Here is an 18735-nt window from a genome sequence, read left to right as displayed (position 1 = left end):
TAAGGCTTAAACTTTGCATGTTATCACTCTAACCGCTTTAAAGGGTCATCTTTAAGTACTGCAGAATGCAGCATTTTTTAATAAGTAGACAGAGTACTTCATGACTGTTATCCTTCATTTCTGAAGATATTTGTAGTCCAAAGAGGCCAAGTGACTTTATAACCACCCTGTATGATTGACATATTCTAACATTATCTTTTTTTTTGTGTGTGTTTAAGGTTCGACATTCTATGGCTTACTTTGTGCCAGTTACATAATGTTGTGGAAATTGAGGTCAGTCCCACTTAAAACAGTAGTGCTATGCTTTTGAATGAATATTTAGCAGTTTAAATTATAAGACACCTTCTACTGTAAGTGGGAGGTTGATTTTATTAAATGTAACATTCTGTAAACACAACCATGCAAACCATCTTCCTTGATCTGGAAATTTAAAAAAAAATACTAAGGTGCCAATACCAGTGGGGAAAAAATAATGCAGTGCTAGCTCTCTTAGGAACATCTAAATCCAGCACAGATCATTATCTTTAAACTCTCTAACGTAGAACATGTGACACAAACTACTACATAATGCTTTAATTTATTAGGGACACTGTAGCACAACTAAAGACGTCTGGTTTAAAAGGTAAAGTTACCCCCCTCAATGCCAGGTCACATTCTAAACACAATGCAAGTGTTGAAACGGTTTCGCTGAACTAACATTGGTGAAAGCCATGAAATGTAAGAGTATGGAGCCATGGCTTCAAGCTACAGCACACAATTGTATGTTTGACTAAATAAAATCAAGGCTAGCTTAATTTTATTACTTGGATTTATTATTTTTTTTTATTAAAACTAAAATGATAAACAAATACAATTTGGGGGCAGCGATATTAAATAGTTTTTTTTATTTTAATTTCTTTTTTGTAAATTTTGATTTCAATTGATCAAGAATAGCGATACAGGGGTCTATTGAATTTATCTAAACTGTGGCGGATCTGAATAACACCGTAAAAGAATTGGAGAAAACCAACACGTCTTAGTGTTAAGAAAAATTGCAGGCTTGGACCTAATAAAATATTTAAACGGTAGGTGTATTTGACTACAACACTGTTAAGATCAGTTGAATTGACACCACTGTCTGTTTTTAAAAGATTTGGAGTGTGGAAGTCTAAATTATTTTTATTTTATTTTTTTCCCGAAATGCAGTTCCTACCAGTCTATACGCCATCTGAAGAGGAAAAGAAGAATCCAGCTTTATTTGCCAACAATGTGAGGCGCTTGATGGCAAAGTAAGTAAACGACATGCATGTGAAGATCAGATTAAAGAAAAAAAAAAAAAAAGCTGTGTAGAACTTAAAGCTCAGTTTGCAGAATTCCGTAAGTAGTACATTGGATTCAATACATAGTTTACCATGCTGGCACCTAAACCTATTCCTTTCAGAGTCATTCCTCGTAGTGCAAATATTATGGTTACACAGGAAACAAAGTGGTTGTGACAGACAGAATAGGTACAAGTTGCAAGGCAGATTTGGGGAACTGTGTGTGTGTGTTGGGGGGGAGGGGCTGTTTTACAGAGCCACATGTTTAAAATGCAAAGCACCTCTTTTTTTAGTGGTGGATGCCAGCTGTTCTAATTGTAAAATGTATGGATGTGCCTGTCAGGGCCTTGAAGGTTCCAGTTACAGATTACTCATTTGAGGACTGCCAGCTAGCAATGGCCGAGGGCCAGCTGAAGCTTCCGGCGGAGACATGCCTCTTGGAGTTCGCCAAACTTGTCAGAAGACTCAGGTGAGTTAAATTAGACAGGCCGGAACAGAGGGTGTTTATTTGGTTGTGTTTTTTAAAAAAAAGTTATGAATTGGATTTAATACATTATTTGGTTGTTTGCTTAACTTAGTTGCAAATTTCAAGTTATCTATAACATTTTATAAGCAACTTGAAATTTGCAATTTTTTAGGAGCTGAGAACAATTAAAAAGGTGTAATTTAGCAAATTATTAGTTCAGTTAAAGGTCTAGTTAAGTAATTGAGAGCCTAATGGGGTCCCCAGGTCCACAGGACCAGGGTTGGGAAGCGCTGCGTTAGAGCCTTCATGGAAACCACTGCTCTACCGTGTGATAGTTGACCGCGATTTCCCCTAGCCAAAGGCAAGGGGGCTAACGAAAGTCAAGGTCAGCTACCACCAGGTAGAGCCTTCAAGAGGGCACTATCGCTATTAGAAAACAATGATTCACCAGATACCCTTCCGCTGAGCAGTTTTAGGAAAATAGTCCTTAAACATACCTAATTAGAGAGAACTTGAATAAATATTTTTGTCAGAGATGCTTTTAATTTATCTGGACAGTGCCAGATAAATTACTGAATTGTTTGTGTCTCGGTTTGCTGTTGAAAGATGCTCTCTGAGCTCCAGTTGAGCTGCCAGCCTGTGATTGGCTGATTTGGCAATTGCGGGTACAGGATTGGTTGCTTTTGTTTGTGAAAAATATTGATTGGCTGTTTTTGGTGGATAATAAAATTAATTTGGACCAATTGTATTTTTGATGTGAACTGAGCTTTCATTAAGGCAAGTCAAAATGAAAAAGCCGACACTTGTGCAAATTGATTTAAAATTTGATTCAAAGGTGATTTGGTGATGCGGTGATGCGATGGCGTTCCAGCGGACATCTACTGTCTATTAATGCCCGATAGAGATGGAAGCTGATTGGCTAATGATATGGAATTGTTTTCTAAAACATACTTGGTTGTAGTTTAAATGACCTGTGTGGGCCTTTGGAGTTAGTATGGGCTGCCATCTAGTGTCCAGTAAAAAGTATTGTAATTTACACAAAAGTATAGTACAGAGACATCAGTAAATAAGATTGAGCTTCTTTTTTGACAAGTCCCTGTAGTTTGTTAAACACCAGATGTATAGGGACCTTATTTAGCATACAGCTTGGCAGCCTTAATAAATTAAATGACATTAATGCTGGATAAAGAAATAACTAATGGCTTTGGTCATGTGTTTGACAATACAAAAACAATTGTCTGCAGAGATATAGATCATCAAATTATATCATCATTATATCATCAAATAAAATATATGAAATATGGAACTACTTTTTACCATCATATTTTCTTTTTAATTTAATAGTTGAAATTAACAGTTTGAACCACTGAATTTGGTTAACATTGTTATTTACTACTGCAAACTGTGTGATGTAAAAACTCCACTATGTTTTAAACATACTACTTGTGGCTCAGTGATGGGTTTCCTCTAATCATGTACTTTTGGGATCAGGTTCAAGACTGAGTTTCAATAATGACTTTTAGATTTAGAGGTTTAGTAATCATTTTGTATAGCTAGGAGCAAAAATAGCCCAGTACCTGTATGCATTGAATTTGATGCAGTCCACCTGAGGAACATTAGAGAGAAAACTTATGAATGGTGTGGAGACTTGTACTGGGATATTCCCTATGCTCAATACTTGATGCCTTAACCCAGATCTGTCTAGTGGAACGTTATCTCCCTACTCGTTATCATTGTAATGTTTATCAGCTCTGGGTCCCTTACTTGCTCATTTAGTAAAGGCATGACCGCCTGGCAGGATATTGCAGGCTTCGTGTCCTAGCTATGTGAAGTTGCCATTCTTTGCTGGAGATTCCACAGGGAGCATTGCATTAGCGCTGACACTCAAGCAGGCACTCAGAGCATAAGGGGGCACCTGCTGGCAGGCCTTTGTCCTCCAGGGGTTGGTAGATTGATTACCAACATCTGCAGCAGAGCTCCTGGGTGTAAAACAATTGGCTTGATCATGGCATCGAAGGGTGCCTGACCTCCAGTTCTCCTGAGCTGTGAGGAAAGTTCCTGTAATGAGGGATCAAAATTTGACATTCCAAATATGTATAAACTAATAAATGGGCACTAAATGAAAAAAAATTATCAACTCTAAAAATGTGTTTTTCAAGTTAATGTTAAGGATGACTAGAACGTGTAAGGTTATTCTGTATTCACGGTGGCCACCACTTTCTACTGTATGCTAAAATAAGTATGCCTGTCCACTTTGTCTTGCTTGCCTGATTCATGTTCACATGAGTTAGGAATAACTTATTTTGTCTTTTGTAGCTTGAAGCCTGAGAAGGTTGAAAAGGACCTTGAGGAGTATGCGGAGAGAGCCAGAAAGACCAAAGGGAAAAGGCTCGACTTGGAGGGGTTTGCATCCTATTTGAACCTCACAGTCTCTGACACTCTGAAAGATATGTTTGCACTATTTGATGAGGTAAGAAAACAACTTGAAAAGCCTTTTTTTGTTTTGTTTTTTAACTCCTGATTTGTATGCAAGTTGAAGTTGGTAAGTATTGATAATCCCCAGCAGGGATTAATTTCTCTGGCAATGGGATATAGTGGGTGCACTTTTGAGTTTTACACATTTAGAGAGTCTTATCAAATTTGATGAAACTTGAGTCAGGGATATGCCTTACTGTCTGTCTCTGCGTTGCAATATTTGAACTAGCAGAAGTACAGATATTATTTCTGATTCATTTTCAAAAAAATAATCTTTTATCAAAAAATGACTCTCACGATGACAAGTCACATTTGAAAAGACTGAATAAACCATTTTCATTTAAGTTTGATGATGATGAGTTATCAGGTACAAAACAGTACTGTATTCGTTGTGAACAAATTGCTACCGGTGCCAAGAAGGTAGTCTTAAGTGAAATTCCTGTTCCTTTAGCCGGAGCATTTACAATGAGATCTGTTTCACCACAAGGGTGTTCCCTTAGGCGACGTGTTCTCTTAGGAGGTGTTCCTATGTGCAGAGGTGTTCCTATGTGTGGGTTTACCCTACATGTTTTCTCTAGTTTCTATACAATAGATTTCATAGATTCCCCAAACCCTGTTTTTTGTTTTTTTTTGTTATTGTTTTTTTGTTTTTTTTTTAATACCAGAGTGCTTAGGGAAGCTATTCGGTCTACCCTTTACAGCCCGTTATACTGGTATAGGTTCTCCCCACACTTTTTCAGGTTTTGTGGCTTATATGTTGTGGGTCCTCAAAACCTGGTCTTGGGGACCAGTGTTAAGAGCAGCCTCCCAGTCTACCCTTTTTAACTCATCTGCCAGTGCTGCAAGTCCTGCAGTTGCGACAGCTTTGGTATACTATCCCTGTTGGTAATGGAATAACATTGTACTTGGAAGAAAACGCTGGGTTGAAAAGCCCTGGTTCCCTGAAATAGAAATGTTAGCCATTACCTTTCAAGGTTATTGTGTTTACTCCAACACAGCAGGCCTGAACAGAAACTGGTGCTGATCCCTTTCTGACACAGAGGGGGACTCTTTGAGCTGCTGTGACATACGTAAACGGTGGATAAGATTTCTATTTCAGGAAACCAAATATTTGATGCCGTGATCTTTCTGTGAAATTTTCTATTTTTAGCTGTGACTGTGCCGTGATTTTTACATATTCTTACCGTGACAAAAAATTGTCTCATGAGTAGTTCAAATCCTGTTCATAGCGAGTTTACAATCTTGGCTGAGGAACTACAGGGGGTGCTACATTGACCTTTGTGCTCAGCACCTTCAGCAACCCCAAGTGGAGAATAGCTGGACCTTGTCTCCTGGAGTCAATAGCTTAGTTACGTCCATTGCTCAAGATGGATTGAGTGGCAGGGAAAGTCGCCTGTTGATCTTCTGTAAATTGGTTGAAGTAGGTGACATACAATATGGGCACAGTTGAGGCACAGTGGATCACCTAGCTGTATCACACTGATTATGAACTAAATCAGGGCTGGCCAAAGTTGTTCCAGCTATTGTTCCAGCTATCCAACTATTATAAATAGTTTAATTGTACCAATCATACCACCATCTAGACCCTGAAGTAGTTAATTATATCATTTTACCTATTAAACCTGGAGTGGAATGTCCCTCCAAGACCGTGATTGGACACCCCTGAACTATACTGTAAATTAAAAAGGAAAGCGTACCATAAGGTCAATTTTATGTAAATGACTGTGACTGTAAATGAATGTCTTTTTTTCACAATGTGATTGTAAGTTTGATATATTGGTGTGTACACTATGTGCAAAATGTAACTTTTTCTCAATTTCTTTCAGAAGGAGGATGGCACAATGGATGCCCGAGAGTATGTGATTGCCTTATCTGTAGTATGCAGACCTTCTAAAACTCTTGCAACGATACAACTAGCTTTTATGGTAGGTATATTTTCATTGAATAAAACACTTGGTCTTGTTATAGTTGGCGTCACCTGATTGGGATACTAATAATCTGGATTTCTGTTTAAATGGGATACACCCCTGGGAGACGGTTCTTCCCAATGCCATGTATGTCGTTTAATTGGGATACAGTATTTTCAAATGATGAACGGAGATCGTTTGTCAGAGCAAGACTGTTTCGTGTAGCACAGTGCAGGGAGTATGTGATTACGCTGTGACTTGCATAAATTGTGTAAACCACGTTGAACTCTTGAAGGAGCTGGAGTCTCCTGTGGTTTTTCAGGCTGCTGTTGCAAAGAAACTTGGTGTGTCAACATCGCAGGTACCTCGCCTTGTGATAAGATGTGATTTCATTCTTTTTCATTTCATGTAGAAATAAAAAAAAAAAAACTGCAAAAAACCCTTTTTTTTTTTGGAATAAAAAAAAATCCTTACTTGTTTTGAACTGAACAAAACACCTTGAATCATAAATTGGAACTTGTCATTACACTTTTCTTAAAGTAAGAAAAAAAAAGTAAATCTTTGTCGTCTCAAATTTTTGTTTCCAGCAGGAAAAACAAATTAATCCTGGTGGCGAATAAGTTATTCAGGATATTTTTACTTCTTTTAAATCGTCCATAAAGTGGCGCCTCTGTAACACCTTGACTTAACTTGGGATTATTATTAACTTATTTTATTGGTGGACATAGAAAGTGAACAGACGTTGAATAGTGCTGATATTAATTTTGTATACAGTATGTTCTTTTTATTTATGCTGTTTTGTCTGTAAATGACCAGTAGATGGTACACATGCTACGATTTTACTTCCTTGCACAGTTCTTTTGAGATTGTTATCCTTTTGAAAAAGAACAGGGGCCAGTTCTAGGTAGAAGTCTGCTAAATCCAATTTACTTCCATATTTTATTTTTTTAATTAAAGAAAATAACACACTTATCTTTTAATCATATAGTATCTAAGTGGATTTCTTTATTTCTTTCTATATAGATATATATATATATATATATTATTATATATATATATATATATATATATATATATATATATATAATATTATATTAATTTAAAACAAAAAAATTGCTTGCTTGCTAGCAGTCTGCCAAGTACTAGCAGTGCTTTGTAAAACTACCCCAGCTTAACATACGAGTGTGTACGCTATTTCTATAGAGTTTCTTTATTTTGTCAATCTGTGCATACGTCTCTATCAAAAATCAGACCTTGTTGACAATTTCGTTTACACTAAAATTTATAACTCTTAGGACACAAGCTTCAGTCCTTGAACTTTGTCACTCGGTGATCTCATTAGGCAAGCTGCTGGTACTACTTATAAAGTACGTAACAAAGCTCTGTTACATTTGAAAACATGTGTTTTTGTTTTACCGATTGATTTAAAAAAAAAAAAAAAAAAAAAAAAAAAAACATTATCAGGAAATGTCTGTAGAGCTGATATCTTATCAGATAACAATGTTATAAATCACTACACCTCAAACCAGTTTTAGCTGTTCCCATGCCATGACGAATATCATTTAACAGCAGATATATTTTACTCATCAACAACTGTTTATTTGCTTTTGTTTGTTTGTTTTTTTTTTTTAATAGATGTATGAGTCAGAACAAGATGGAATGATTTTAGAAGAGCATTTAGCCTGCATTCTGAAGACTGCCTTAGGAGTGTCAGAACTGAATGTAACAGATTTGTTTAGAGCAATTGATATTGTGGACAAAGGAAAAATCACTTTCGGTAAGTATTTTGAGATGAAATTGCCCTGGAATTGTTTATTGAAAGGTCTGAAATTAACAAAACACTGTATTACCTTTTGTTTTTACTAATATATTTTGTATCTTGGTTGAAATGTGTATTTAAGGCTGTGTGCACACTTGGGCCGTTTAGAGGGTTTGGTCCACACTAGGTAAAGATCAGTACGTTTTGTGTGAAGCGTGAACAACAAAGTCCACTTGAGAAACAAACCTCCACCTAAACAGCTGGTCTCACTCCATTTGGTAAACGCACCGAGTCTTGTTCTCTTGCTAAATCTCAATGTGAACAACTGCTGGACTTGGTCCTTTTCAACACAGGAAATTAACTATATGAGATAACCTAACTAGGAAGTAAATATTTAGCACGTAGTTTAGTTCATATTCTGAGAAAACAAGTAGACAAAAAACAAAAAAATGTCTTGGAACTACATTAGGATTACCAGACATCCTGGGAAAACTGGGATTATCACAGTTTTCAGCCTTCATGTTTTGTCGGAAACTGATAAGAGTTTTGTACTTAAAACTTTATCAGTTTCTGACCAGGACAAAAATTAAGGCCGAAAACTAGTTGATGCTCAGCTAGTTAATAGCAAATGTATTAGGTTTTTTAGCACCATTCAAAAATAAATAAATAAATACATTTTTGATTATGTGTGTAACATATGTTTAAGTGGTAATAGCGGATCTATTTTTTAAATCTTTCTTTTTGTACATTTAACATGTTTTGACTAGATGACAATTTAAAGAAGATAATGAATCCACAATAGATTCACCTGATGTTTAATTTTGAAATAGTTATTCTATTATTATGTACTGTTATTTTAATGGCTACGGCATCCGTGAATTGACGAAAAGAAGAAAAAAAAGCAGTTTTTCACTAGAACTCTGGTAACCCAAAACTGGACAGTGTTAGAAACTGAAGTACTGATAGCAATTTGGTCAGACAGCAAAATCCAAGCTGAACTCAACAAAACTCACAAAAATAGTAAAATTTATTCAGCCTTTTCTAAATTACTTTTTTAACCCTCCTATGTTCAGAATTTAGGTATATCTGTTATGTTTTGGGTCATATTACCCCGATGCAATTTCAAACTAATTTAAACAGCCTTAAATTGATTAACTGATTTTATTTGTAAAGGTTTTACTCTTTTATGCTCTTTTAGTCCAGGAGCTGTGATAAAACTTCTTTGACTGCCAACCTGGGAGCTCCTCATTTTGGAGTGTCTTTACCAGTGAGATGCTGTTGCAATACTGACAGAGAAAATTAGGCTCTGCCTTGTAGATATATATTGTTTGTCTTTTTGTTCATAAATATCTCCAGACAGGTGCAGCCATTTTCAGAAATAATAATACAAACATAATAATAATAAAATAACAAATTAAAGAATTTAGTTTTTTTCCTGCACACAAATCTACATAGATAAATGCCACGGGTCACAGTGACCCGAAACATCTTATTTGTATACATGACCTGTTCTAAAAAAAATAAACATCTCAAAGCTTCTATTTTCTGTGTAAAAGTTCATGACCCCAACTTAGGAAAAGTCACAAAATATTATACAGAAAATAGCATTTAAGCTAATTGGAAACTAGAGTCGGGTCAAATAGACCCGAAACATAATAGGGTCAGTGCCAACAGCTGGAGAACCACGAAGAATTATAAACTGCATTATTCTCCTACTGTAAGCATTCAAGAAATGTGTTAATTCAGTTAGTAAAGTGCTCCCCAAGTGCTTTCTTTCACAGCAATATGTAAGAATCTAAAATATGCTATACTAAAAACCAGAGCAATACATCAGTAGTTGCCATCTTTCAATATGCCTTGCAGGATATTGTAAGGATCCGGTTCACAGACCATATAAACTAACAGTGCACTTGTGAAATGCATATGAGTGAATGTGTTTACTTTCAAAGTAGAATAAATTCATAGCAAATACATAGGTAATGCCAATCATCATTTTTTTTTTTTAACAAATCTTTTTGGGAAGTAAATGCTAAGTAACTAAGCATCTAGAACTCATACAGGAGATATGCAGATGTTGGAATAACCAGCTGTTTTGTATGTAGAATAGGTGTAGTTGATTTAATCGGTTGTTTATTCCTCATTGGCTTCATCTCTGTTTCCTGATTGCAGATGACTTCAATGACTTTGCAGAACAGAACCCTGACTTTGCAGAGGAGTACCTCTACCCAGACCAGACACGTTTCCTAAGCAGTGCAGAGACCCCGTCAGCCCAGATCGCAAATGGATTCTGCACAGACTTCAGCCCCGCAGGTCAATACGAAGAGGAAAGGAGGCCACTGCGGAAGAAACTTAACTGAGTGGTTACAAAAGTGCCTGTCTCCTCTCCTGGTGAGAGTAAAAAGGCTAATGCCAAGAGTGTGCTACATGGTCAGTCAGACATATGTGGGAATAACTTAACTGTGCGAACATGCTAATCCCCCCCACCCCCACCCTTGTATTTATAATTTCCTAATTGTTTTTTTTTGTCGCTTGGGATAATTTTTTTCTCTTTTTTGTTCAAATGGTATTTAAAAAAGGAATCTGAAAGCCACAAAATGGAAATGTGATTCATCTGTAAAAGTACACTTAAGGCAAACCAAGCACTTATTATTTTTTGGTTTTGTTTTAAGAACAGTGTAACGTATAGACTGTGCATGTTTTAAAACAAAAAAGTCAATTGGGGGGGGGGGGGGGGGGGGGTGTAGCTCCTGTTGTGTTTAGTGCACCTTGTTTAGTGATTTATAGTGTTGTATTCATTTTGTGAGAGGTTTGTTTTTGTGTTAGCGTAACTATAGTTTAAGAAGCTTTTGAAAACAAAAAAGTGTTTGCGTAGGATTGTTTTGAAATGCTAATTTCAAACTGTATTAGGATAATGTACAGGGGTCTGACAAAATGGCCTTCTAGCACACGCTATAGTGTAACAGCTTAGGGCCTTTAGAACTGGTGGTTTTTGGTTACTGACTAGTTCTCATGATTGGTCAGATTTCCATGAGCAAGCAGCCTGGCAGGAATGGTGATTTGCTGTTTACTCAAAGTGTACCAGTCAAAAGTGGAGCTCAGGGAATCAAAAATGGAAGAGTAAAAGAAAACATTAAAGGGTTAAGATGGGGGAGAGAGAAAGGTAGGTCAAACATACATTAGAAAAACACAAATGCAATTTAATATCTATACAATATATACACATTTACCAGGTTGTATGTGATAATTGGCTGAACTGTGAAGCTTTAAAGCTAAACCCTACTGGAAGTTATATTCTTTTAACCTTAATGTGAAGGAAACTTTCAGATATTAAAATCCTCGGTGGACCAAAAAAAAAAGAGCAAAGACCAAAATCTGGCCAATGTTGGGTTTTTTTGTGTATTGTTTACATGGATCACATTTTGTTGACATACATATTGATTTCTCAGCCTGAATGTGGTATTTGCATTTGTCAACAGCATGACATCACGTTGACCTGCTCCACTTCATAAGTTCTTCTTGCCTTAAAGTAAGAATTAAGATTCCAGTTCAAATTCTCTAAAACACTCTCACATTCCACGCCCTGTCCAGCTTACTGTACAATCAGCTCGAAAATAAATTGTTACAGTGGTAGTTTATTTACATTTACAGAGAAACACTTTGCTTAGCACTGCCATGTCAAAACTTATTTGGAAATGGATGAATAAGAAAGTCAACACACCAAGCCGCACACAACCAAACCCAAATATATATTCTAGAAAACATGGATGTTACAGTATCAAATCAGTCAAATAAAATACCATTAAGAAAAAAACTATTGTAAATATAATAGCCTATTTTAATATATAAAATCTAAAAGAGTGTTAATTTCATTCTCTTTTGCTATTATAACACGAAAGAATAAAGTTATCGTCCAAATGGTTTCCTAACTTTATAAATGTGACCTTTGTGCTTCATTGTTCTTTGGAGCATTGCTTTGAAGCCTGTGAAAAGAACTTTTTTTAAGTTTAGAAAGTATAAGGCAAAGCTTGTTCAGGGTTGCCAAAAAGTTTGCCCAAATGACTTTGCCTTTTAGTACATTGACCGTACTTTTATCATAGTTGTTTAATAGATGTGGCAGTGGGATATACTGTTCAGTTAGCTTGTTTAAGCTCTGCTTCAGAATGCTATGTTTTTTTTGTTTTTTATTATTATTATTATTTCTGGGGGAGTTTGGTGTTTTGTTTACCATGGAGAGCCAAAAAACGGAAAATCCTTGCTACATAGCTTGTGGCTGAGCTTTTCTGCAGGTAGCTCCCTTCATTTTGTATCTTCCTCCTTGGGTTTCTCTGGAGCAAAACAATAAGATCTTAAGTGCAGAAAATCTTAGTGATACATTAAAGTCACCAAAAAACATCTACCATTGATCTTTTGGTAAAAGTTTTTCACTTTTATTAACAAACCATTGTATATACTAATTTGGATACATAAAAAGTATGGTTGCATGTGTAGATTGCACAAAGTTGAACCAAAGTGGGATACTGTAAACAGATAGTGGGCTCAAAACTTTTACTGTAGAATGCAGACACACTATTTTCCATTTCTTCTGTTTTGCTTTCTTATAAGATATGTCTCCCCCAGAATGTACTGTATTTCAGATATTCCGTATACAGGGCATTATGTGAATATGCATATAAATGAATGGTTATACATGTACTCTTCTGATCTGTACTCCGCGAGCAAGTGGAGCTGTGCCAAGACATGGTGATTTATGTATTAGTAAGTCTATACAAAAAAAAACAAAAACCAAAAAAACACTTTATATTACTTTAAATTATAAACATAGGTGTATTCAAACACTTTAATAAATTATAAACATAGATGTACTCGCGGCATTCCATATCAACACCATTCAAAGTGAGAGAATTAAATGTTTTTTAGTTGTTTTTTTTTTTCCCCTAGTCTTTTACATTTGGTTTCTCCAATCTAACCCAGCATTCCCCTTGCAATACAATGGCTATACTCTGTTTCCTTGAAAAATAGTAACAATATCAGATTGTGGACTTGGAACAAGTAAAGATATTCCGTGGTTTCCATTATAGTTCATTATTTTAACCCTAAAAAGTATGGCTGTCATTGGGCAGTTTTCTGACCATGTTTTGCAAACTGCAGACTTGCTTTTGTGTGGTGTCCTGGAGACCAAATCACTATGTGATTTCAGTGTAGTTGCACAAGCTGGAAAACAACACAGCAGTTTACAAAGGTAAATGTTTGTGAGACCCGGTCTGGGAAACCTATTCATGGTACATGATTTTTTAAACAGCATCTTAAAATAAGTCCAACGGGTTTCCAGTGTGATCCAGTAATAAAAAATGCCCTTTTCTGTACCTTTTTAGTCAAAAACTGCTTTATAAATGCCAGAAAACATTTGAAAAATATGCAAGGCAGGGAACAAGGGGAAGTTTTTGTTTTCTTCACTTTTGCCTGACACTAAGAAAGATGATGTTATTGCGATCCAGGTTTATTTTATTTTTTTTATTTTTTTATTTTTTTATTTTTTTGCTCAATGTCAAAGGATGAATGACATTGAAACACATTCTGCTGTTTGAAGTCAGCCTGTGTCATTGTGACTGTTGATAACTGACCATATTCATTTAAATCGTTTATAAAAATGTAAATGTCTTAACTACCCAATGCCACCTTTTGATTCCCAGGCAGTGATATGTTAAGTACTGATTTGTGCTGGCACATATGATCATTTGTGTCATTTCTTGTTTCAGAAGGATATGGATTGGAATGTTGTATGTTCAGAAATCCAATAGTAAACAATTTCTTTAAAAGTAAATCAATAAATTGGTCTAGGGAACATTAAGGAGCATTTTGGCAACAACTTGTGCTCTGTATATTTTTGCAGCTTATTATTTAGGACCTAAGATAAATGTTTTGGGGTTTTTTGGTGATTTTTTTATAAGACTTTCAGAAATACTAATCGTCTTGAACGCGGTATTTAGTACCAGTGAAAGATGTCCTTGTAGGTTTTGCATTACAATAAACATAATGCATATAGTAGTTGGGGTTGGGGTTGGGGTTGGGGTGGGGGTTGGGGGGGGGGGGGGGGGGGGGTGGTACTTTCTACTTTCTGCACTGATGGATAAACTACATTGGAGGGCATATTGGAGTGGGTTCTTTCCCATTTGCATTCTTGAATAAGTTTTCCTTGTTTATAAATACCAGAAACAGGGACTTGTGAACTGGCTAGCCAGTTATCAACTGTGAATCACAAGTTGCTATGGAGACCAGATCTGCGCTATAAAGACAGGTAATCGTAACGTTTCTGTATTTCATTGTAGCTGATTTTATATTCTTATGAGACTCCATGGGCAAAAGAAATATCCCAATCTGACATGTAGGTGCATTCAAATAAAATCCATCTCCTTCGGATGTTTTGTATACATTTGTGTCGTCTTTATTTTAAGTACCTCATGGAACAAGCTTTCATTCTCTTGCTGTTTTTAAAAGGGTAATAAAAACTGTGAGATCTTATTTATTCTGCTGTTGCCTGCTTGCTGCTGTGTCCTACACTGAGCTAAAGAAGAAAGATGCATTGTAAACTCATTGTGACAGATTGATTTACTTGCCTTTCTGATGGTTGTTGTGTGGTAGACTCTGATGCAGTATTTTTTTCCGATGTATTTAAAAGGAGTCCTTGCTCCAGCTACCTTGAACTGTTTCATCATGACTGCTATGATTTAACTTATCAATGTGACTATAATAAAAAGACGCAAACATGAATGTTGAAATGTTTCTTTTGCTTTTCATTTCCTACTTGTGTTCTGTTATATTTGTATTTCTTATATATCCTTAACAAGAAAAGTGACCATATCCTAAATGATGTTCATTGTTCTCATCAGTGCAACTTGCTCACTACTTCCATTAGGTATATGGGTTATTGTTTTTATATACATTCGACTACCAAACTACAGTACAAACTGTATGTTTATCATCTGCTGTTCCAAATGTAATATGCTATACATTGGAGAAACAGCAAAATCCACCAGATTTTCTTAGCACAGATACAATTCAGCTAATGGCCTCCAGACCCCATCTTTAACACGACCACGACCATAGAAACTACACAGTGGATCTTGTGATAAGTTACCGGGTTCTACTCATGCCATTGATAATTTATAGTTTCTATATAAAACGACCACATCTGCCAAAAAAAAACCCTAAAAAAAAAAGAAAGTCAGATTTTTTTAAAAACATTAATAACTCTACAAGAAGATATTGTCAAGGAATTTAATTTAGACCTTGCATTCTACTAGAAAGCACTTCTGATTTACCGGGCTATTTATTGGGGCTGTGTAGATGATGTGATTGTCCTTGTTATTCTCTTTAAGTTTAATGTTTTTTTTTGTTTTTTTGTTTTTTTTTGACAGGTATTAAATTAAACCATTTTTTATAAGAAAAAACGGCCTTTTCCTTACCCTTTACAATGGAGTACCATTCAATGGTTATTAACATCTGCAATGAGTGATTTAAAAGACGCTTGGAATAAAATTTTCCTTTCACCTAGGGTGCTGCCGTATCGAGGAAAATATGTAAAAAAAAAAATAAAATAAAAAATGAGCGAATGCAACTGATTTGTCGTGTACACATGGCCTTTCCTTAACCCTCCCTCAAGAACTACAGATCTGCTTACTGGGATATGTATTACTTTGTTTAGTTTAATCAGGACTACAATGTCTCAGTGTAGTGCAGAGATGACACATTTCTAAGGAAATGAGCAAAGTGAAATTCTAATAGCAGACAATCTGCAGCCCTTGTCTGTTTAGTAGTGCATGCTTGAAGTTGCCAGCAGCTTTTTCAGGTCTACCTGCATGCCACTTGTCCTGGTTACAGAGCCTGTAGCAGTGACCTGGCAGGTAGCAGAGCCTGTACCAGTGACCTGGCCAGTAGCAGAGCCAGTATCAGTGACCTGGTCAGTCAGTCTGTAGCAGAGCCAGTATCAGTGACCTGGCCGGTAGCAGAGCCTGTACCAGTGACCTGGTCTGTAGCAGAGCCAGTATCAGTGACCTGGTCAGTAGCAGAGCCTGCACCAGTGACCTGGTCTTGGTAGCTGCAGTAATATACCGGTGGCTTACCAATCAGTGCTGCTGCAATCTCTTTCCTCTGAGCACAGACCCTCACCCCTTCAGTTGGGCGAGCCGAGCCTGGTCAATAACCACCTGCTTCAGTTCTCTAAGTACTGTAGTGTGTTACGTATACAATTTATTCAAAAAATAAATAAATAAAAAATAAATACGTCTCTAGTCGCCCACTCAGGGATGTGAAAATGTAGTGAATTACATATGTATGCCTTATCAGTTCAGCATCGACAAACGACATTCACACAGAATTTAATTACTCGAAAGAGCAGAAACTTTATTTCGTTGAGTGCATAAAAAAGGATATCAAAATGGTAGGATAGAAAACACCACAGCGGTTTTGCAATGCTCAAATATCTGGAGTGAAATTGCAACCAGATTTAATGCAATGTTTCCTGAAAGGCGTCCAGGAACAATATTACATTTGAAAAAAATGTGTGGAAAAGGCTGAACTGGAGACCAGAAATGCTGTTGCAAAGCAACGCCAACAGCTGACCACCCTTTGCCCCAGATATACAGCCTTATTACATCGATGATACCCAATTTGCTTGCATCAATAGAAGGAGCTATTGAGAGTGATAACATTGGGGTTGATGCACAAGAATCTGGAACATCAGATAATATTAATTGCAGTTTCATCAGCATATTGGCTATTATTAAATGAAAATAGCAGTTGTACATTAACTGTCCATTTATCACAGGTGCAGAGAGAGCCGCATGGCACGAAGAGGAAATACCCACCGACAATTCCAATGTAACCATTCCAAATATTACTCATTGATGCTTAGAGCACCCTCTAAAACAGAACAAAATAACAAGTGAGGGAAACTGTTTATAAGGTGCACTAATCATCAGTAAATAATACATATTGCCATATTTTTATAACAGTTGGGTTGAGTTTTCTACACTATACTGTAGGCAATTCAGGAATGGGGAAGAGTTGAGGTTGTGGAGCGCAGTGTCTGATAGAAACGTTCCCTCTGTCTGCTGCTTACCTACTGAGACAGCATTATCACCTGTACCAGATGGGGAACAGGCTCACATGTCTTCAGAAAGAGATTCGCAGGCGTAATAACAATGAAGCCTTTATTGAAATTCAAACTACTATACTACTCCATCACAGCTGTTTTAGGGTTCAGATTTATAGTGTGGCTGGGTCAAAAAACGTCTCCACAAGGAAGGTCTGACAAAAAAGTCTGACAAAACCTACCTTATGAGGACACAGGCCAATTCCTTATAGTGTTTAATCAGATACTAAACAGTCATTATTGTTTTTTTTTTTTTTTTTTTTTTTTTTAAACAAACGGAGAGTCCCAAATATTTTGTTTGTTGTTGATTTTCACCCTGTGTGGAGTTTTGTTTGACTGGAGTTAGGAATAGTAAATAAAAATATAGTGAGAGTCAATGCTCAGTCGTCAGAAACCCTATAATCAAACGTGTGTGTGTGCATGTGCGTGTATTGTTATTGTGTCTTTGGATCTGTGTTTTTGTCAGTAGTGAAGGTGATTGCGCAGCCTACTTTTTTGTATTTTGTTTAAACCTTTATTTTGGTTTGTGTGCCTTCTTGTTTTACATTTTGCATCTTTGTTTATTAAAAGTGAGCGGGAGCACGTATTTGCATCTTTCCTGATTTACACCTGCCCCCCCCCCCCCCCCCCCCCCCCCCCCCCCACACAGACTGTACACTGATGACATCGAAGAGGAGCAATATTGTGGGTACTGTACAGTTCTGTGTATGCATTTATTTTCCTTGCCAGTTATGTTTATCCAACAGTACTAGTACTATAGAGATATGTTTTGATATCCTGCTGGTGCTATTTCAGTCAGGGAACAAAAATAGGGATAAAACATTTTTTATTGATTTCTTTGTGGTAATACAGTACATGAAGTTATATTTGGCTATTGCTTTTGAACTCTTTATAAGAACTCATACTTGCTTGTATTTTGCCACATATACCTAATTGTGACTTCTCGTGACACAGTCTAGGTGGACACCTGCATTATTTGGGCTTGTTGTATAATAATGGAAGACTTTAAAAAAAAAAAAAAAAAAAAAAAAAAGGTAAGAACATAAGAACATAAGAAAGTTTACAAACGAGAGGAGGCCATTCGGCCCATCTTGCTCGTTTGGTTGTTAGTAGCTTATTGATCCCAAAATCTCATCAAGCAGCTTCTTGAAGGATCCCAGGGTGTCAGCTTCAACAACATTTCTGGGGAGTTGATTCCAGACCCTCACAATTCTCTGTGTAAAAAAGTGTCTCCTATTTTCTGTTCTGAATGCCCCTTTTTCTAAACTCCATTTGTGACCCCTGGTCCTTGTTTCTTTTTTCAGGCTGAAAAAGTCCCTTGGGTCGACACTGTCAATACCTTTTAGAATTTTGAATGCTTGAATTAGGTCGCCACGTAGTCTTCTTTGTTCAAGACTGAACAGATTCAATTCTTTTAGCCTGTCTGCATATGACATGCCTTTTAAGCCTGGAATAATTCTGGTCGCTCTTCTTTGCACTCTTTCTAGAGCAGCAATATCTTTTTTTATAGCGAGGTGACCAGAACTGAACACAATATTCAAGATGAGGTCTTACTAGTGCATTGTACAGTTTTAACATTACTTCCCTTGATTTAAATTCAACACTTTTCACAATGTATCCGAGCATCTTGTTAGCCTTTTTTATAGCTTCCCCACATTGTCTAGATGAAGACATTTCTG

At 36.5% G+C, this 18735-nt stretch overlaps 1 protein-coding gene across 1 annotated transcript in view; it reads left to right on the top strand.

The window, feature by feature from the left end:
• lpcat1 (lysophosphatidylcholine acyltransferase 1) overlaps window positions 1–13554 on the top strand; it is a 94701-nt gene extending 81147 nt beyond the window's left edge. The window contains exons 8-14 of the mRNA XM_041248443.1: window positions 219–273; window positions 1186–1268; window positions 1642–1767; window positions 4081–4234; window positions 6066–6164; window positions 7782–7923; window positions 10075–13554. Of these exons, the coding sequence (XP_041104377.1) occupies window positions 219–273; window positions 1186–1268; window positions 1642–1767; window positions 4081–4234; window positions 6066–6164; window positions 7782–7923; window positions 10075–10262 (847 nt within the window). The 3' untranslated portion in view covers window positions 10263–13554. The remainder of the gene's footprint in view (window positions 1–218; window positions 274–1185; window positions 1269–1641; window positions 1768–4080; window positions 4235–6065; window positions 6165–7781; window positions 7924–10074) is intronic.
• The last annotated feature ends 5181 nt before the right edge of the window (window positions 13555–18735 follow it).

Source organism: Polyodon spathula, chromosome 4, assembly GCF_017654505.1.
Source record: "Polyodon spathula isolate WHYD16114869_AA chromosome 4, ASM1765450v1, whole genome shotgun sequence".
Lineage (NCBI taxonomy): Eukaryota > Metazoa > Chordata > Actinopteri > Acipenseriformes > Polyodontidae > Polyodon > Polyodon spathula.
Note: the sequence above shows the minus strand (reverse complement) of the source record. Positions and strands in the feature narration are given on the sequence as shown.